Source organism: Chiloscyllium plagiosum, unplaced genomic scaffold (assembly GCF_037043375.1).
Source record: "Chiloscyllium plagiosum isolate Xiang-an unplaced genomic scaffold, Cpla_swu_hap1 HiC_scaffold_16, whole genome shotgun sequence".
Taxonomy (NCBI): domain Eukaryota; kingdom Metazoa; phylum Chordata; class Chondrichthyes; order Orectolobiformes; family Hemiscylliidae; genus Chiloscyllium; species Chiloscyllium plagiosum.
The window spans coordinates 10,080,157-10,102,435 of NW_028270154.1; the positions used below are offsets into that span (position 1 = coordinate 10,080,157).

General features: G+C 44.9%; 1 protein-coding gene across 1 annotated transcript in view; it reads left to right on the plus strand.

Annotated features, from left to right (window-relative positions):
* The window catches only part of apbb3 (amyloid beta precursor protein binding family B member 3), a 79,902-nt gene that overhangs the window by 11,908 nt on the left and 45,715 nt on the right, over window positions 1–22,279 (plus strand). The window contains exons 3-4 of the mRNA XM_087995033.1: window positions 18,234–18,433; window positions 19,045–19,136. Of these exons, the coding sequence (XP_087851159.1) occupies window positions 18,234–18,433; window positions 19,045–19,136 (292 nt within the window). The remainder of the gene's footprint in view (window positions 1–18,233; window positions 18,434–19,044; window positions 19,137–22,279) is intronic.

Genomic DNA, 22,279 nt, shown 5'->3' on the forward strand with positions numbered 1-22,279 from the left:
TTTTCTCCTGATTTATTGTTTCCCAGAGGTTCTGCATTACTGAGATTAACTAGTCTGTATTTGCTGGCCATATTCTCACATCCTTTTTGAACAGAGCGTAAATATTTTCTCCAATCCTCCGGCATCATTCTGAGGTTATCGCCAGTACCTCTGCATCACCCTTTATTACTTGATAAATTATTAAATCAGCTTTACTTTTTCCTTCTTATGCTAGTGAATCGATGAAGTCTTATTTTAAAGTTGATTAATTTAGATTAAATTAAAAGCTTAGCAGTATACTTACCTTAACCTCCTTTCTGTTTTTTCTCTCTCTAAATAATGCGCATTCTGTCTCTCTCCTTCTCTCTCATTCTCTTTTCCATGATAATCTTTCCCCTCTCTGTCACATTCACTCTCTCTTTCCAACATCTCTCTCAACCTTTTCCTCTGTCTCCTCTCTCTGTCCTCCAAACCTCTCTCTTCCCCACATTGCCTCCCACATCTTTTCTATCTCACTCTCCTCTTTTCTCCATTTTATGCTCTCATCCCCTTTTTCCTCTTCCCACCCTCTTCTCTCTTTCATCCCTTTTCCCCCTCTCTCTATCCCCTCTCTCCCCCTTTTCTCTCTCATTCCTGCTCCCCCATTTTCTTTTCTTTGTGCCCCTTTTCTCTCTCTCTCTCTCTCACCCATCCTTTCTCTCTCCTGTTTCTCCCTCTCCACTTTCTTTCTTCTGTTCCTCCACAACTATCTCTTACCGACGTTCTTTCTCTTCCTCTTTTCCTTTCCTCTCTCTCTCTAGCCTTTCTTTCCCCATCCGCCCTCTCCTTCCCTCCATCCAATTCCACTCTCCTTCTCTCATCCCCATCTCTGTCTTCCCTCTCTTTCTCTCACCCCCCTCTGCCCACCCTAACTTTCTTTCCCTCTCTTTCTTTTCCTTCTCTCTCTCTATATCCCCACCCCCACTTTCCCTCATTTCTCACCCATCTACCTCTTCTCTCTTTCTTTCTCCACTCACCCTTTTTCTCTCCCTCTCTATCCCCCACCCACCCTCTCTCCCTCCTTTTCTGACCTCTCCTCCACTTCTCTCTCCCCCATCTCTCTCTCGCTGCTCTCTCTTTCTCTCTCCACCCCCTCTCTCCTCTTGCTTTCTCTCTCCTCTCACCCCTTTTCTCCCCCTCTCTATTGTCCCCACCCTCTCGCTCCCTCCTTTTCTCACCTCTCCTCCACCTCTCTCTCCCCCCTGCTCTCCTTTCTCTCCCTCTCCCTGTCTCTGTGTTGATTGTGATGTCATGCTGCATTGTTTACTGATTTCTCAAGGTTATGTTGAGTGACAGCTGATTTTGTAATTGTGGGTTTTAATAAGCTGTTCGTTAAAACTTTCATAAAATAGATTACTACAATTGAGGTTTGTGGCACTATAGAGCTGGTGGATGTCCGTCGGGGGGTTGGTTCACTCAGTTTGGTTCCAGCTGGTCCTGAAAGTGTGGGTTCTATCCCTGTGGTAGTCCATGGGGACTTGCCTTGTCCATCATTAATGTCAAGTTATATTTGACCTATTCTCTCTTGCTAATGGAGGAAGATGTTATGGGTCTTTGTGGTCTGTGGCTTGCTACCTTCTGTCTGTGCATTTTCCCAGATGACCCCTGCCGGTAACTTATGGTGTTTGCAACTTCTGTTTTTACCGGTATGTGGGACTGGGTAAGGGTTATTTGAGATCGTTTGCTATCACCAGTCCTCCTTTGTCTTTGCTTTGTCTTGGGTCTATCTAGTGATTGGTGATGGAAAATACAGTACCATAGATTATCTACAGAAGAGTCTGTTCTTAGATAACAAGAAGCTGGATAGGCTGGGACCTTTTTCTCTGGAACGTACGTAGGAGGTTGAGGGGTGACCTTACAGATTTATAAAATCATGTAGGGCATAGATAAAGGGAACAATGGGGGTCTTTTCCCTAGGGTGGAGGATTTCAAGGCTAGAGGGCGCATATTTTTAAGGTGAGAGAAGGATTATTTAAAAAAGACACGAGGGCAGTTTTTTAACACTGAGGAAGTGGTGGATGTGGGTACAGTTACAACACTTAAAAGACATTTGAATACGTACAGGAATAGGAAAGGTTTGGAGGGATGTGAGCCAAGAGCAGGCAGGTGGGACTAGTTTAGTTTGGGATTATGGTTGGACTGAAGGGTCGTTTTCGTGCTGTATGACTCTATGATTCTTATGACTCAACGCTTATTGCATGATAGCAATTAGTAGAATTACCATTTAGTCAGGCATACTGACTAGGACCTTAGGGGGCTGGAGTAGAACAGTTTCTGTCCATCCAAAGACTGAGGGTGACAGCAATAGACTGGGTGGAACCAAAGTAACATTAATAATAATCCCTTTAGCACTGTTATCTTACATAACAATCTGGCTCTAAGGCCCAGAGAGTCATGGTGGGTATTGTGTTTCAGTCTGGGGGAAGTATTTGTGGTGTCCCTCGGGGTTTAATATTGAGATCATTGATTCTAATATACAGTATACCAACCTGAACTTAGCGCTTGGACCATAACATTGGACTATAATTTCAAAATTTGCAGGTGAGACAAAGCTTGGAAGTATAGGAAGACATTGTTGAGGCTGGTCGGAGGATATGGATGGGCTGGCAATGTAGGGTGACAATGGCCTAGTGGTATTAATGCTGGACTGTTAATCCAGAGACCAGGTAATGTTCTGGGGACCTGGGTTCAAATCCTACCACAGCAGATGATGGAATTTAAATTCAGTAAAAATCTGGAATCATTAATGACCATGAAATCATTGTCAGGGAAAACCCATCTGGTTCCCTAATGTCCCTTAGGAAAGGAAACTGCTGTCCTTGTCTGGTCTACATGTGACTCCAGACCCACAGCAATGTGGTTGACACTTAACTGCCCTCTGGGCAATTAGGGATGGGCAATAAACTGCTGACCTAGCCAGAGATGTCCATAACCTATGAATGAAAAGAAACGGACAGGTGAAACTTGATGTGGAAACTTGTAAAGTGATTTGCTTTGGCCAGGAGATATTAAATAAATGGAATGATCGGGAATCCTGGAGCATAGAACCTGAGAAGTTTCAGTACACAACTCTTCAAGGTGGCAAGGCGAGTTAGAAGGTTGTTAAAAGCTTTTTGAAGTCCAAGACGTGGAGTAGAAAAGCAATCTGCTGGTTATTGTTCACGTGGGGAGTTGGAGTTGCTCTGACAATTACATGCACATGCATGTTGCCCTAGATAGCGATGTAGATACTCCATATAAATATATGTATGAAGGAGGAATGGGAATAGGTCATTCAGCCCATCAAGACTGCTCCCCCATTTAATAAAATCATGGCCAATCTAATTGTAACCTCAAACCTATGTTTCCATGCCTCGCTGATAATCTTTTATCCCTCCCTTCTTCCTTATCAAGAATCAATTCACCTCTGCCTTAAAATAGGCAAAGATTGTGCTTCTACCATCTTTGATGATGAGGCTCTTCTGAGAGAACAACTTTTTCTTCAATTCTGTTTTGTATGGGTGACCCCTAGTTCTAGACTCTCCTGTAAGTGGAAACATCCTCTCCACATCCACACTGTTAAGACCCTTTAGGATTTTTGATATTTCAATCAAGCTACCTCTTCCTTTTTGAAACAACAGTGGATACAAGTCTGGCCTGTCTTAATGCTAGGAGGCGTTTGGTACGCTTACCTGCATTGGTCAGAGCATTGAGTACAGGAGTTGCAATGTCATGTTACAACCGTATAAGACATTGGTAAGGCCAAATTTGGAATTCTGTGTACAATTCTGATTGCCCTATTATAGGAAGGATGTTATCAAACTGGAAAGAGTGCAAAAAAAATTTCCAAGGATCTTACTGAGGCTGGAAGGCTTGAGTTATAAGGAGAGGCTGGATAGGCTGGACCATAGGGTTTACCTTATAGAGGAGCATAGATAAGGTGAATAGACAAGGTCTTTTCCCCAGGGTGGGGCAGTCCAAAGCTACAGGGCATAGGTTTAAGGTGGGAGGGGAAAGCTTTAAAAAGGACCAGAGGGGCAATGTTTTCATGCAGAGGGTGGTGTGTGTAAGGGATGAGCTGCTGAGGTCGATACAATTACAACATTTAAAAGACATTTGGACAGGAATATGAACAGGGAAGGTTTAGAGGGATATGGCCAAACGCAGGGAAATGGGACTAGTTCAGTTTAGGAAACCTGGTCGGCTGAGTTGGGCCGAATGGTCTGTTTCTGTGCTGTATGACTCTATGATTCTGTGTGCAATCTTTCCTCATATGAAACTCCTCTTAAACCTAGTGTAAAGCTGGTAACCCTTTGAACTTCTTCCAACTCATTGACATCCTTACTTAAATAATGTGACCAATTCAGTACCACAGATGTAGTCTCACCAATAGCCTGAATAACTGAAGCCATCAGCTGGCTGACCGGGCATCACTCCTGCTCTTGGTCCTGGCCATTGGCTTGTGTTGGAACGATTTGCAAGTTGGTCCTAAACCTTTTTTGGTCAAGTTATGAATGCACTTTCCATGGCCATTCAGCCCTGAGGTGAGAGTTCCTGGCCCAGAGGCAAGGATGCTACCTACTGCACCTCAAAAGGTGTCATATGAGCAAGGGAGATCTGTTAAATATTTATTAATTGATAAAATATGTTAGATAATAGAACCAGTGCAGATACAATGGGCCAAATGGCCTCCTTCCAAATTGTAACAACTCTATGATTCTGTGCCTGTTGGTTACATTATGGGGGAGATGGTGGTGTACTCGCTGGACAAGAGGTTTTTGGCTCTGGGTTCAAATCCCATCGAATCAGCCAGTGGGATTTAAATTCAGCTGAATAAAATCTGCAACTGAAAGCTAGTCTGAGAGAAGGTGGCTCAGTTGTTAGCACTGTTGCCTCACAATACCAAGGACTGGGGTTCAATTCCACCCTTGGGCAACTGTCAGTGTGGAGTTTGCCCATTCACCCTGTGTCTGTAGGGTTTCCTCCAGGTGTTCTGGTATCCTCCCACAGTCCAAAAATGTGCAGGTTAGGGTGGATTGCCCATGCTAAATTGCCCATTGCACAGGGATGTGTAGGTGAGGTGAATTAGTCAGAAGTAAATGTAGGGAAATGGGTTTGGGTGGGATACTCTTCAGAGAGTCGATGTGGACTTAGATTAGATTAGATTCCCTACAGTGTGGAAACAGGCCCTTCGGCCCAACCAGTCCACGCCGACCCTCTGAAGGGTAACCCACCCAGACCCATTTCACACCGACTAATGCACCTCACACTATGGGCAACTTAGCATGGCCAGTTCACCTGATCTGCACATCTTTGGACTGTGGGAAGAAACCGGAGCACCCGGAGGAAACTCACGCAGACACGGGGAGAATGTGCAAACTCCACACAGACAGTTGCCCGAGGCTGGAATTGAACCTGGCATCCTGAGGCAGCAGTGCTAACCACTGAGACTGTGCCGCCCCACTTATTGGGCTGAAGGGCCAGTTTCCACACTATCAGGATCTAATTATAATTCTAAAACAGGTGACCATGATCATCTATTGTCATAAAAACCCATCTGGTTCACTCATGTTCTTCAGGGAAGGAAATCTGTCATCCTTACCCAGTCGGGCCTACATGTGACTCCAGCCGCACAGCATCATGGTTTACTCTTATCTGCACTCTGAAATGACCAAATAAGCCACTAAAGCCAAAGGCGATTGAGAATGGGCAAATAATCCCCAAATCCCGTGGAAAAGAATGAAATCAAAAGAGTTGTGGCCATTCCTCACGGCATGTTCTGGGAAGAATGTCAAAGCTTTTGAGTGGGTGCAGCTGAGAGTAATTGGCACAGCTCCATGCTTTAGTTACATGGCGAGACTATGAAATGGAAAAGATTTTCTTACAGCAGAATACATTAAGAGGAGATTTAATAAAGATGTTCTGAATCATTTAAGGTTTTGAGCAAGTGAATAAGGAAAAAGCAGTTTCTACTGGCAAATGGGCTTCGTAACAAGAGGACAGAGATTTAGGCACAGAATGTAGAAAACACTAAGGTGATTGTCGCAGTTCTTTTGCCAATGAGGAGACTTTGCTGCTGCAGTGTTGTTGTGATCTGGAAGAAGCTGACTGAAAGGGGAGGAGAAGCAGGGTCAATTGTACTGTACGTAGGGAATTAGATAAATACTTAAAATGGGAAAGATGGCTGTCTCCTGGGAATTGGAATGGGGGACTAATTTAATAACTTCTTCAAAATGACCGACACAATTTGTAAATCGCCTTTCATGACCTCGATGCTTCCCAAAGCACTTTGAGGCTATTCAAATGTCGCGACAGCTGTAACTCAGGAAGGACAACAACCAATTTGCTCACAGCAAGCTCCCTCAAACAGCTGTGTGACAACGTTCAGATAATTTACATAGGAACAGGAGTAGGCCATTCAGCCCCTCGAGCCTGTCCCACCATTCAATGAGATTGTGGCTGATTTGTGGCCTAACTCCAAACACCTGCCTTTGGCCTAGTTCCCTTAACTTCCCAAAAATGTATCTGTCTCAGATTTAAACTTAACAACTGATCCAGCATCCACTGCAGTTTGTGGAAGAGAGTCCCAAATCTCTCCCACACTCTGTGTGTGGAAGTGCTTCCTAACGTCTCTCCTGAATGGTCTGGCCCTCATTCTCAGACTGTGCCCCCTAGCTTGAGAATCCCCAACCAGCAGGAATCGCTGAACTTTATCCTCCCTGTCTTTTCCTGTTAATATCTGTAAGTGTTCAATCAGATCACTCTGTAACCTTCAAAATTGTAGAGAAAACAGGCCTAAGTTTTATAATGTCTCCTCATAACTTAACCCCTGAAATCCAGGTACCATTCTTGCAAACTTATGTTGTACTCCATCCGAGGCCAGTCTATCCTCCCTAAGTGTGATGCCCATATCTGCTCACAGTACCCCAAATGGGGTCAACCAGGGTTTTGTATCACTGCAGTATAACTCCTGAATCTGTATACTCCACTCCTGGAGATATTAATGCCAGCATTCTATTAGCTTTCTCGATAATTTTCTGCATCTGTTCATGATATTTGAAAGATCTATGCACCGACCCCCAAGTTTCTTTGGACATCCTCTGAATTTAACTTTATACATTATCCTGATTTATCCTTTCTTGATCCAAAATGGATAACCTGACACTTGCTTCATGTTGAGGAATAGATATTGACTAGAACACCCCTTATCTTTAGAATCATAGAACCCCTGCAGTGTGGAAGCAGGCCATTCAGCCCATATTGACCCCCTCCAAGACCCACCCATAACCCCACATTTCCTATGGCTAACCCGCACATCCCATGGACACCATGGGCAATTTCCCATGGCCAATCCTCTTAACCTGACTGTGGAAGGAAACTGGAGCACCCGGAGGTAACCCACGCAGACACGGGGAGAATGTACAAATTCTACACAGTCACCTGAGGTGGGAATCAAACCCAGGTCCCTGGCGCTGTGAGGTAGCAGTGCTAACCTCTGAGCCACCATGTGCCACATGTCATGTGAATTTTGTTTTCTATTCATCTGCAAGGGGGGGGGGGGCAGATCATTGCAAAAGTTTATTTCTGATGGTGTTGTGCTGCTGTGTTCTGATGGACTGACAGTCTGAATCATTATTCCTGTGTCCCTGGACTAACAAACGGTTTGAACATGTGGCCTCCTGACTTTGTTAGTACTCCCCATTGAGGCACAGCCTGCTGACTGTTGGATTCAAGACCGAAATATTTTCTAAAATGGTCCCTAATGTCCTCTTCTTTCACTCACCCAAAGCCTGATGAAAACCCATGCTCGGTCGCACTTGATCTCTGCTTCCTAATCTGTTTCATTAGCTGTGTCTAGGTACCTATGTTGTCACCTTGTTTTCACAATACATTATAATATGGATAACAGCATGCAGAGAGAGACAGAGTGTGTGTGTGATGAGTCTGGAACGATACATTTGCTTCCTGAATTCCCTTTTCACAGCTGCAACTCTCAGATTTCATTTGATTGGCTTTTGGCTCCAGACAGAACAGCACAGCGTAGAATACTTGGAGCAGTGTCTAAATTTAGCTTTGACGTTTTTGCTGAGATTGTGTGTGTGTGAGCGAGAGATAGAGATAGTGAGAGAGCCAAGCAGTTTGGTAAAGTGGCTGACTGCTGTTTGGTCAGAGAGGCAGAATAGAGAGCAGGTTTGTCGTTGGGGCTGGTCTGTAAAGTGGTACATTTCAGCACATCCTTCTGACAGGACCACACAGGGCAGTGCTGTGGAAATCCCACTGTCAGGCCTGATAAATCCGAGATCGGATCACATCCCTCTCTGTGTCATTGCCATTACAATGTCTGACCCAGCTGTCACACACACTCTCACACTTAAACACTCTCTGTCACGCTCTGATGTCCAGCTCCTTCCTGTTGGATTTCAGGGAATCATGAACAGAGTTGTCTGATTTTGGAAGTTGACCATTCACTCGGAATTTTCAGATTATTTATTGAGTTTGGTAAGAAGCAACAATTCAGGTCTGACATTAGTTAGAATGAGAGACAAAAGCATGTGATCCAGAATGGATTGAAGATGGAGGCAGCATCCTTGTCTTCAATTGAAAACTCCCAGTCCTTGCTCCCCCCTCTCCCAGTGCCTGTTCCCGCCCTCTTCTGGTCCTTGTTCCCTCCACTCCCGGTCCATATTCCCTCCTCTCCCAGTCCCTGATCCCCCCTCTCCCAGTCCATATACCCCACCTCTCCCAGTCCATATTCCACATCCCCCCCTCTCCTGATCTATCCTGGCCCCTCTCCCGGTCCCTGTTCATGCCCTCTCCTGGTATCTCTGCCCCCTTCTCTCGGTCCATAATCCCTCCTCTCCTGGGGCCCTGCTTCCCCCCCACCGGTTCTTGCACCCCTCGCTCCTGGCTCCTGGTTCCTCTTACCACCTCTCTCAGTCCCTTTCTCAATCTGAAGAGGTTGACCATGTGACAAGGACTGACCTCTGACCCTGAGCATTTGTAATTATCCCTGGTTTTGAGGCTCTGGTAGGTCACATTGTGTTAGTCACCCATGTGATTGCTTCTAGTTAATGAACACGGGATAATGAACACGTCAAAATAGCTGTTGCTCCTGTCTGCACCCCCTTGAGGTCAACTGTCAGTTTGTAGCACAGACCCTTCTCCGTTTCCAAAACAACATGGGGCAAGGCAGCAGCCATCTTGTAACCCATGTGACCTTTATCGTTAACCCACTGTTTGTCCTTGGTTGTTAGGCATTTCTTTATATTTAGACACGTAAAGAGAGGGTCACAGCTGTCTCCACTAAATTTACTCAAAGATTCTAACTTTGCAATAGGACAATAGGAAAATAAGGGTCCCCTGTTCTAACAGTGAGGACTTAATTAAAAACAGAAAATGCTGCAAGAGCAGAAATGCTCTCCCTTTCTAGTCTCATTTCCAGCATCGTTTTTTCCTCTTTCTCATTACCATTGCATTTCCATAGCACCTCTCACAAGCCCAAAGTGTCCCTGACAGTTTTACAGCCAATTAAATCCTGTTTAAAGTGACTGGGTACTGTGCAGGCTAATCCACGCACAGCACACTCCCACACAGTCATTGTTTTGAAGTGATTTCTTATTGAGGGGTAGATATTGTTAAGAATATTAGGGAGAACTTCCTGCTTTTGGAATCCTAGAATAAGACCATAAGAAATAGGAGCAGGAGAAGGCCATTCAGCCCCTCTGCTGTTCAATAGGATCATGGCTGATCCACCACTGCTCACGTTCACTTTCCTGCCTTTGCTCTGTACCCATGATTCCCCGACTGATCAACAATCTCTCCACCTCAGCTTAATCGTACACTGGGACTCTGCTCCCACAATTCTCTGTGGCAAAGGGTTCCAAAGACTCTCAACCTTCTGAGAGAAGAAATTTCTCCTCATCTCCATCTTAAATTGGTGTCCCTTTATTCTGGGACTATACCCTCTAATCTCCCATAAATGGGACAGCACAGGAGGCCACTCAGCCCAACACCTCCATGCCTCTTTTCAAATGATTGGGCCAATAATCTTTTAGGTTTGTTCGGGAGAGCAGGGACAGCCTCAGTTTTGCATCTCATTTGAAAATGACAGCGTGGCACACCCCTCAGTACAGCAACAGCCGGGATTTGGTGCTCAGCTCCCTGGAGTTTCCGGGAATGTTGTGACCCAGATGTAAGACCCAAGTGTTCTTTATCAAAGAAAGGATTACAGAGAATGCCTATTGCTGCTGCAATGGCCTGGCCAATACGAACCTGAGATTGACCTTGAACAGCTTCTGTTACATTCTATGCCAACTATTCCAGCCAATCAGCACTCTCTTCTGAATTGAATTGAATTGAATTGAATTTATTGTCACGTGTAGTGAGGTGAAAAATGTGTTGCTGGAAAGGCGCAGCAGGTCAGGCAGCATCCAAGGAGCAGGAGAATCGACGTTTCGGGCATAACGTGTAGTGAGGCACAGTGAAAAGCTTTGTCTTGCGAGCAATACAGGCAGATCACAGAATTCAATAGCATAGATAAGTAAATGATAGGTAAACAGTGGCAAAAACAAAAACACATTAGAAATTTAGATTCTCGTGTGCCAGTCCTGATGAGTACAAGGTGAAATGGCTTTGACTTTGTGTCTCATTTGGACAATGTCAAAGCTCTGTACCACCACGAAGCCTGAACACACGCACCAGCAGGTTCAGGAACAGCTTCTTCCTGGCTGTTATTAGACTGATGAATGCACTTTCTAGCCTCAAATAATGCTGACCTTGCTAACGTCGATCTTCTCCACTGCACACCCTGTAGGCCTCTGTCTAAGTCTCTCTGATCTGTACATCCTTGCTTCCTATGATCTGCCTGTACTGCTGGTAAACAAAGCTTTTCACTGTGCTTCAGTACACGTGACAATAAATCAATCAATCAATACGCAAGAGTCAAAAATAGAAGTTGCTGGAAAAGCTCAGCAAGTGAACGTGTTGGGTCCAAGTGACCCTTCCTCAGAACTCAAAGCGAGAGTGTTTAACCACAAGCGCAGGCTGACAGATCCAGGTTCAGTTATTATTGTTTTGCATACACAGCCCTTCTCTCCGAGCCCACGCTTCACACAAGCCAATTCCACGGTTATTAACTCAAGTAGAAGTTTAATGTCGTGTGGCTTTTCTTGAAATGTGTGTGCTTAACCCAGCGGTGAAGTGGCAATTAAAGCTTTTAATGGGAACTCTATGAAGAGCAGCACAGCCTCCTTGTGATAGCTGAGCATCGTGTTTGTATAATGCTGCCTTGGATGGTGCAGAGGACACTTGTAACAGCCACACAGCTTCGGACCAGGGGATCTGACTGAGGTTTTAACTCTCTGGGAGATCAGGGATTTTAGATTTGTTTGTGGAACACAGAACACTCTTCCTGGCCCCAGCAAAGGAACATTTCCTGGAAACCCTGGGCCTCACCACAGCATCCCATCTCTGCCACTGAATGGAAGGTTCGTGATGTGGTATAAAGACAACAATCCCTCCCTCACTGTCAGCAAAACGAAGGAGTTGGTCATTGGCTTCAGGAAGTGGAGTGCATGCCCCTGTCTTTATCAATGGTGCTGAGGTGGAGATCGTTGAGAACTTCAAGATCCTAGGAGTAAATATCACGAACAATCTGTCCTGGTCCATCCACGTCAATGCTGCAGACAAGAAAGCACAACAACCTACCTGCTTCTTCAGGAGGCTAACCAAATTCAGTATGACTGCAACGTCCCTTACCAATTTTTATAGATGCACCAAAGAAAGCATCTTATCTGGGTGTATCACAGCTTGGTATGATGACTGTTCTGCACAAGATCACCAGAAATTACAGAGAGTAGTGAACACAGCCCAGTCCATCACACAAACAAACCTTCCTTCCACCGAGTCTGAACGCACTTTCCACTGTTTCGGGAAAGCTCCCAACCTAATCAAAGACCCCTCTCACCCCGGTTATACTCCCTTCCATTGGGCAGGAGATACGAAAGTTTGAAAACGTGTACCAACAGATTCAAGAACAGCTTCTTCCCCGCTGTTATCAGCCTTGTGAATGGACCTCTTATATATTAGAGTTGATCTTTCTCCACACCTTCTCTGTAGCTGTAACACTATATTTTGCATTCTGTTTGATTACCTTGATGTAAGGTATGATTTGCCTGGATAGCACACAAAACAATACTTTTCACTGTAATTCAATACATGTGACAAAATAAATCAAATCAGTGATTTCATTGAATTTTGGAGCAGACCTGATGGGTTGAAAGGTCTACTTCTGCTCTCAGTGAAGGGGCTGGAATAAACAAGGGGACAGAACTGATGCCTTGGTTATAATGATTCAAAGCTTTTATGGTGTAATTGTGTTCAGTTCAGGATAAAGTATTTCAGGAGGAATATATCAGTTCAGAAACATGTGCAGTTCACTTCATTTGCCAGATTAGCAAAGGGTTACATTTTGAAGCCAGATAAAGTGAGATTAACTGGAGTTTCCTTCAGTCTAGATTAGAGTGGTGCTGGAAAAGCACAGCAGGTGTGATTCTCCTGCTCCTCGGATGCTGCCTGACCTGCTGTGCTTCTCCAGCACGTGGGTGGCACAGTGGTTAGCACTGCTGCCTCACAGCGCCTGAGACCCGGGTTCAATTCCCGCCTCAGGCGACTGACTGTGTGGAGTTTGCACATTCTCCCCGTGTCTGCGTGGGTTTCCTCCGGGTGCTCCGGTTTCCTCCCACAGTCACAAAGATGTGCAGGTAAGATGAATTGGCCATGCTAAGTTGCCTGTAGTGTTAGGTAAAAGGGGTAAATGTAGGGGTATGGGTGGGTTGCGCTTCGGCGGGGCGGTGTGGACTTGTTGGGCCGAAGGGCCTGTTTCCACACTGTAAATAATCTAATCTAATCTAGACTCTGATTTCCAGCATCTTCAGTACACTTCGGCCTAGTGGAGTTTCCTTGAGCAAAGTCTGTTAGTTTAATTGAGATGTCTGAAATAAGAATGGAAATTCTTTACTTTTAGTACAGGGAAAGTAATTTATTAGTTGATGGGGAGGTCAGAAGTCACACGGCACCAGATTATAGTCCAATAGGTTTATTTGAAATCGCAAGCTTTCGGAGCACTGCTCCTTCATCAGGCATGTACCAGTGTACTTTCCTCCACTTAACTCGTCCATGCTGATCAGATATCCCAATCTAATCTAGTCCCATTTGCCAGTACATGGTCCATATCCCTCTAAACCCTTCCTATTCATATACCCATCCAGATGCTTTTTAAATGTTGTAATTGTATCAACCTCCACCACTTCCTCTGGCAGCTCATTCCATACACACACCACCCTCTGCGTGAAAAAGTTGTCCCTTAGGTCCCTTTTAAATCTTTCCCCTCTCACCCTAAACGTATTCCCTCTAGTTCTGGACTCTCCCACCACAGGGAAAAGACTTTGTCTATTTACCCTACACACGCCCCTCATGATTTTATAAATCTCTATAAAGTCACCCCTCAGCCTCTGACACTCCAGGGAAAACAGCCCCAACCTCTCCCTATAGCTCAAACCCTCCAACCCTGGTACCATTCTTGTAAATCTTTCCTGAACCCTTTCAAGTTTCACAACATCCTTCAAGGGAGACCAGAGCTGATGCAGTATTCTAAAAATGCCTCATCAATCATGTCCATCCAAGGCCTACAGGATAGCTGTAGAATCTCCCAGTAATCTGGTTTGGACAGTAATCGTTGTGTTATGTCTGTCAGACACCCAACTAATTAAAAGGAACATATCGAAAGAAGTTGTATTGTTGTTGCACAAGGAATTAGATTAGATTCCTTACAGTGTGGAAACAAGCCCTTTGGCCCAACAAGTCCACACCGACCCTCCGAAGAGCAACCCACACAGACCCATTCCCCTACATTCACCCCTGACTAATGCACCCAACACTACAAGCAATTCAGCATGGCCAATTCACCTAACGTGCACATCTTTGGACTGTGGGAGGAAACCAGAGCACCCAGAGGAAACCCACGCAGACACGGGGAGAATGTGCAAACTCCACACAGACACATGCCTGAGGCGGGAATTGAACCCAGGTCCCTGGCGCTGTGAGGCAGCAGCGCTAACTACTGAGCCACCGTGCTGCCCCCCGTCAGGCCCTGTTTGGTTAATCACGGGAAGGATGTCAATTTAGGGTGAGTCTAGGTTTTGTTAGTTTAGAGGGTACATGGGCTGTAGGAGGGGATGTTTATTTTTCTTGGTTCACAGGATGTGGACTTCGCTAGCATTTACTGTCTGTCCCTAGGTGCCCCTTAAGAAGGTGGCAAGAAGAGGGAGAAAGTGAGGACTGCAGATGCTGGAGATCAGAGTCAAAAACTGTGTTGCTGGAAAAGCGCAGCCAGTCAAGCAGCATCCGAGGAGCAGGAGAGTCGATGTTTTGAGCATATCCTCTTCACCTTCTTCCTGATGAAGAGCGTTCCTCCTGCTCCTTGGATGCTGCCTGACTGGCTGGGCTTTTCCACACTTGTTGCCCCTTGAGAAGGTGGGGGTGAGCTGCCTTGTTGAATCATTGCAGTCCATGTGCTGTTTGTGGACCCACAATGCCATTAGGCAGGGAATTCCAGGATTTTGACCCAGTGAAGGAATAGTGATATATTTCCAACTCAGGAGGGAGAGTGGCTTGGAGGGGTACTTGCTGGGAATGGTATTCTCATGTATCTCTGTCCTTGTCTTTCTGGATGATGGAGTCCATGATAGGGTTTGGAGCATTATCTGATGTTGTCCCCTTAGACTGTTTATTGCTGCTGTGCTGTGCAACTGAACATGGATGCTATTTTGTTAAGGCTTGCAAATCAGTAGATAAAGGAAAGAACTGTCTGTTCAAAGTATCTCTTGGCAAATTAGTATAATTCTGTGCCAATTCAGTGTTAGCTATGTAACAGATGTTCAGCACCTTTGCTGTTGTTATAGAGGGTCATATGGATACTCAGGTTTCTCTAGTTACTTGCTGTGTCATGTCGCTGAGCTCCTCTCTGGATTTGATGGATGGATATGGGTTGCCATGGAAACTGTTGATCTGAGACTGAAAGGCAGATGGATCACCATCAGCCAAAGGTAGTTGGTCACCATTTTATCAACATTTGACACTTTGGGCTCTTGTTGCATGGTGGTAGTGTTGCTACCTCTGAGCCAGGGGATGCCGATTTAAGTCCGACCTGCTCCAAAGGTTATAATAGACAATAGACATTAGGTGCAGGAGTAGGCTATTCTGCCCTTCGAGCCTGCACCACCATTCAATATGATCATGGCTGATCATCCTTAATCAGTATCCTGTTCCTGCCTTATCTCCATAACCCTTGATTCCACAATCCTTGAGAGCTCTATCCAACTCTTTCTTAAATGAATCCAGAGACTGGACCTTCACTGCCCTCTGGGGAAGAGCATTCCACACAGCCACCACTCTCTGGGTGAAGAAGTTTCTCATCATCTCTATCCTAAATGGTCTACCCCATATTTTTAAGCCGTGTCCTCTGGTTCGGCACTCACCCATCAGCGGAAACATGTTTCCTACCTCCAGAGTGTCCAAACCTTTAATAATCTTATATGTCTCAATCAGATTCCCTCTAAGTCTTCTAAACTCAAGGGTATACAAGCCCAGTCACTCCAGTCTTTCAGTGTAAGGTAATCCCGCCATTCCAGGAATTCACCTCGTGAACCTACGCTGCACTCCCTCAATAGCCAGAATCTCTTTCCCCAAATTTGGAGACCAGGATTGCACACAGTACTCCAGGTGTGGTCTCACCAGGGCCCTGTACAGCTGCAGAAGAACCTCTTTGCTTCTATACTCAATCCCTCTTGTTATGAAGGCCAGCATGCTATTAGCCTTCTTCACTACCTGCTGTACCTGCATGCTTACCTTCATTGACTAGTGTACAAGAACACCCAGATCTCTTTGTACGGCCCCTTTATCTAAATTGATTCCATTTAGGTAGTAATCTGCCTTCCTGTTCTTGCCACCAAGGTGGATAACCATACATTTATCCACATTAAACTGCATCTGCCATGCATCTGACCACTCACCTAACCTGTCCAGGTCACCCTGTAATCTCCTAACATCTTCCTCACATTTCACCCTGACACCCAGTTTAGTATCATCAGCAAATTTGCTAATGTTATTACTAATACCATCTTCTATATCATTAATATATAATGTAAAAAGCTGCGGTCCGAGCACTGATCCCTGCGGTACCCCACTGGTCACTGCCTGCCATTCCGAAATGGAGCCGTTTATCACTACTCTTTGTTTCCTGTCAGCCAACTAACTTTCAGTCCAAGTTAGTACTTTGCCCCCAATACCATGCGCCCTAATTTTGCACACTAACCTCCTATGTGGGACTTTATCAAAAGCTTTCTGAAAATCCAGGTACACTACATCTACTGGATCTCCCTCGTCCATCTTCAGAGTTACATCCTCAAAACATTCCAGAAGATTAGTCAAGCATAATTTCCCCTTCATAAATCCATGCTGACTCTGACCTATCCTGTTACTACTATCCAGATGTGTCGTAATTTCATCCTTTATAATAGACTCCAGCATTTTTCCCACCACTGAGGTCAGACTAACTGGTCTATAATTTCCTGCTTTCTCTCTCCCACCTTTCTTAAAAAGTGGTACAACATTAGCCACCTTCCAATCCGCAGGAACCGATCCCGAATCTATCAAACTCTGGAAAATAATCACCAACGTGTTCACGATTTCTCGAGCCACCTCCTTCAGTACCCTGGGATGTAGACCATCAGGCCCCGGAGACTTATCAACCTTCAGACCTAACAGTCTCTCCAACACCAATTCCTGGCAAATATAAATTCCCTTCAGTTCAGGTCCTTCAGCCACTGTTACCTCAGGGAGATTGCTAGTGTCTTCCCCAGTGAACACAGATCTGAAGTACCAATTTAATTCTTCTGCCATTTCTTTGTTCCCCGTAATATATTCCCCTGTTTCTGTCTTCAAGGGCCCAATTTTAGTCTTAACTATTTTTTTGCCTTTCACATACCTAAAAAAGCTTTTACTATCCTCCTTTATATTTTTGGCCAGTTTACCTTCGTACCTCATTTTTTTCTCTGCGTATTTCCTTCTTAGTAATCCTCTGTTGTTCTTTAAAAGCTTCCCAGTCCTCCGTTTTCCCACTTATCTTTGCTATGTTATACTTTTTCTCTTTTAACTTTATATTTTTCTTAACTTCCCTCGTCAGCCACGGCCACCCATGCCTCCTCCTAGGATCTTTCTTCCTTTTTGGAATGAACTGATCCTGCATCTTCTGCATTATACACAGAAATATCTGCCATTGTTCCTCCACTGTCATCCCTGCTAAGGTATTGCACCATTGAACTTTGGCCAGCTCCTCCCTCATAGCTCCATAGTTCCCTTTATTCAACTGAAATATTGTCACTTCTGATTGTACCCTCTGAACCATCTGAACCAGTTTGAGTAGAAAATATCTGAAATACCCTAAAGGTGACGTAGAATAATATTGCTGTAGGAGGCATTCGGCCCGTTATTCACAAGCTGGGTCCAGTAGATAAAAGCAATTTAATTAATCCTACTTGCTTCCCTCCCCTATGGTAGTGGTTCTAATAAGACGCTGCTCGTTGGGGGTTTCTGTGGGTTAAATTATTTCAAGCAGTAAAACCCAATGCAGGTTCTGAAGCGTTACATTAAAGTAACTGTGTGCGCAGTTTGCAAACTAACCAGAAGGCAGAGTCACAGATTCCTGAAGAAGGGCTTATGCCCCCGAAACGTCGATTCTCCTTCTCCTTTGATGCTGCCTGATCTGCTGCGCTTTTCCAGCAACACATTTTTAAGCAGACTCACAGCATTGCCTACAGAGTCCTTACATGTCAACTCTCTTCCAGGCAAGGTACATATACATCAATCATCTTTCCCTGAAAATAATAACTCTTTTGCAAATATTTACTCATTTCCTTTTCAAAGATGTTATTGAAATTGTACCCATGCCACTCCAATGCCTTGTAGATGATAACAACTTGTGTTAAAAAAGGAATTCTCCAACACTGCACCAGTGGTGAAGGGAGTGAATGTTGAAGGTACTGGATAGAATACTGCTCAAATGGGTTCTTTTGTCCTGAATAATAATGAGCCTCTCCATTGCCCTCCCCACTGTCCCTCTAAGCGTTGTGTTCTAGATTGTCACTTGGTGTGGTTTTGTTTTCACGGTGCATTTGCAGACAATCTGTGGAATGACCAAGCCCTAGAGATAGACCCAGACCTCCCCCCAGGCTGGAGAATGATCCGGGACACAAGCGGGACATACTATTGGCATGTACCAACTGGCACTACTCAATGGCAGCACCCAGCATGCACATCCGATGTCAGCCTGGACTCTGGGAAGTTGTCGACTGCCCTGTCACCAACCCTGGAGCACGAGGTGAGAGATAAAGACGGGAAAGCTCAAAGGAGCAATTGGACTATTTTAGAGCAAGTTGTAGATTTCATTCATTGGGTTGAGTGCTGGTGTACGTGTCAATATGAGTGAGTGTGTGTGTGTGTGAGTGAGTGAGTAAATGACTGAGTTTGTGTGTATGTCAAAGTGAGTGTGTGTGTGTGCATCACTGTGAGTGTATATGAGAGTGTGTTTGTGTGTGTCTTTGTGAGTGCATGAGCGTCTCAGTGTGACTGTGTGTCAGAGAGCCTGTACTTATGCCAGTGTGTGTGTGAGAGTCAGTGTTTGAGTGTGTGTCTATGCTAGTGTATGAGTGAATGTATATGAACCCATGTGAGTGAGTGAGTGAGTGAATGTATGTACACCTGTGTCAGTGCCATTGTGAGTGTACATGTGTCAGTGTGACTGTGCATGTGTGTTAGTAGTTACCAAGTGGATGCAAATTTTCTGTGTGAGCTATCAGTCTAATTAATGAATGTTTCTCTGTGTCGATGTGGAAGGTGTGAGGTAGCTGTCTGGCAATTTCTGGGGAACTATGTGCTCTGCTCTATGCAGATATCTGAGTGTAATTTTCCCCCTGTTTCTGACTGTCGCAGGCTGTTACTCCAGGAGCTGCTGCAGTACACCATCTGCCTCGGGGAGGGAAGTTCGAGAGCTCAATGCCAGCTTCTTCATCGATAAACCTGAGGTGAGACAGTGCAGTTCCAGTCTCTGCAGGTTGGGAACTGGGGTATTAGTTCTGAATGCAGACTCCAGAGACAGCTCCACTCAGTGACGGGCCAGTGTCAGGATTCTTCAATGTCTCTACCTTGAAAGAAAATAAATGAACTGAGAAAATTGGATGGTATGTCCTCTGCGAACGTGTCAGTTTATCAGACAGTTTAGCAGCATGACACAGGCTGAAGGATCCAGTCTCTCGCAGTCAATTGAGGTTGAGCTGCTGAATGGTGGCAGTTCAATGGTAGAACTTACCTCAAGACATAGAATCATTGACAACTTGTCGTACGGGGACAGGCCATTTGTTCCATCATTTCCACACCAAATAAGGAGAGCCATCCAGACTAATCCGACTTTTCCTGCTCTGGCTCCTTTAGGTTATGGCACCTCAGGAGTACATGGTCTAAGTAGTTTTTAAATATAATGAAGGTTTCTCCCTCTGTCACTCCTTCAAACAGCACATTCTCTCTGGGTGAAACACTTTCTCTTCAGTAACCTGCAATCTTTCCATCAATTAGTTTGAATCTAAGTGGTTTTTGGTTAGCACAGGAATGTGGGGCAGAATTAAGCCATCAGTGTATGTTCGATCACCATATTTTCATAAGGGTCCTGTCTCCTCACCTTACCCAATGCATGTGGAGTGGTTACCCTCAAACTCGCTGTAATCAATCATATCTCTCTAATGGAGGATTTCGGCTCCTTACTATCTGCTTGCTGGTTATTGAACCTCTCTGCTGACGGAAATACATCTCTCTCATCCTCTCTATCTGAGACCATCATAGTCTTACATATGGCTATGTTAAAGATAATGGTCTAAAAATGACTCATCTGGGATTGATTAACTCCGTCTTTATTTAAGACAGTAAAACACATTATAAGTTATGAAGCATACTTTTCAGCAAGCCAGTTGTCCTACCACAAATCACAGTGGACCAGCTGCCAGGCAGAGTCAGAGCAGTTTATACTCACTGAACATGGAGTCCTCATTGGGAAGATACACTTACAAAGTCTACCTCTTTCCAAAAGACAGTTGATCTGATTTGATTGATTTATTATTGTCACATGTACAATAATACATGTACAATAATACAATACGTGCTAACCAGACAGATCATACCTTACAAAAGTACATCAGGATTTAACCACTTACAATAACAAGGCAGCCAGTGAGGGTTGATAGTGTAAAGGTAATTTTCTGATGAGTCCAGATCTTGTGATGGTGACTTTGTCAGGAGGTACCATTAGATTTCCTTGAGTCACTAGTGATATTGTCTGTTGTCCCAGTTTGTGTTTAGGATCTTGTACACGATGTGACAGGACTGTGAGGCTGACAGTACGGTTTCAGAACCTGCAATGGGTTTTACTCATTTGTGTGATAGGCACAAGTCTTTATGGTTTGACAGCATCACCCACTAGTGGTGGAAACTGCTCGTGTTGCTAGCTTCCCCTTTGCTCAAATATTTGATAAACCTCACACTTCTAAGGTCAAACCAGCAGAGTTGTACCAGATCAGGGGGCTGCTGTCTCACTAGAGAGGAATGATTTGTTGGTTTAACCTGAGGGTCACCACACCTGGGCAAGGGGAGAGTTTGAGAAGGAGAGTCCTTCAGCCGGTGTGAGAATGGGACCCACACTGTTGGCATCACTCTGAGTCACAAACCAGATGTCCAACCTTTTTACAATATATGTTAATGTTAATGATATAGAAGATGGTATTAGTAATAACATTAGCAAATTTGCTGATGATACTAAACTGGGTGGCAGGGTGAAATGCGATGAGGATGTTAGGAGATTACAGGGTGACCTGGACAAGTTATGTGAGTGGTCAGATGCATGGCAGATGCAGTTTAATGTGGATAAATGTATGGTTATTCACTTTGGTGGCAAGGACAGGAAGGCAGATTACTATCTAAGTGGAATCAATTTAGGTAAAGAGGCAGTACAGAGAGATCTGGGTGTTATTGTACACCAGTCAATGAAGGTAAGCATGCAGGTACAGCAGGTAGTGAAGAAGGCTAATAGCATGCTGGCCTTCATAACAAGAGGGATTGAGTATAGAAGCAAAGAGGTTCTTCTGCAGTTGTACAGGGCCCTGGTGAGACCACACCTGGAGTACTGTGTGCAGTTCTGGTCTCCAAATTTGAGGAAAGACATTCTGGCTATTGAGGCAGTGCAGCGTAGGTTCACAAGGTCAATTCCTGGAATGGCGGGATTACCTTACGCTGAAAGACTGGAGTGACTGGGCTTGTATACCCTTGAGTTTAGAAGACTGAGAGAGGATCTGATTGAGACATATAAGATTATTAAAGGTTTGGACACTCCGGCGGCAGGAAACATGTTTCCGCTGATGGGTGAGTGCCAAACCAAAGGACACAGCTTAAAAATACGGGGTAGACCATTTAGGACAGAGATGATGAGAAACTTCTTCACCCAGAGAGTGGTGGCTGTGTGGAATGCTCTTCCCCAGAGGGCAGCGAAGGTCCAGTCTCTGGATTCATTTAAGAAAGAGTTGGATAGAGCTCTCAAGGATTGTGGAATCAAGGGTTATGGAGATAAGGCAGGAACAGGATACTGATTAAGGATGACCAGCCATGATCATGTTGAATGGTGGTGCAGGCTCGAAGGGCAGAATGGCCTACTCCTGCACCTATTGCCTATTGTCTATTGTCAATTAAGCTAACCAACCCTCAGGGTTAAAGCTGCTGGTTTCAGTAAATGAGGGTGCAGGCGATTTGTTTGAGCTCTGGGTTTCGCTGCTGTACGTGAGGGGCGTGTGATGGGCACGGTTCTGATTGGCATTGCAGATTCAGCAAAACCAACTTTGATTGTGCAAACTCACTGCCTGAGAGGGAACTCTGGAAACATCTCACTGGTCCAGAGAGTCATGCAGCACGGAAATAAACCCTTTGGTCCAACCATAATCCCAAACTAAACTAGTCCCTGCACTTTCCTTCCTTTATTCATTCGTGGGATGGGAGCATTGCTGGCAGCATTTATTACCCATCCCTAATTGCCCAGAGGACAGTTAAGAGTCCGTCCCATTGCTGTGCGTCTGGAGTCACGTATAGGCCAGACCAGGTAAGGATGGCAGTTTCCATTCCTAAAGGACATTAG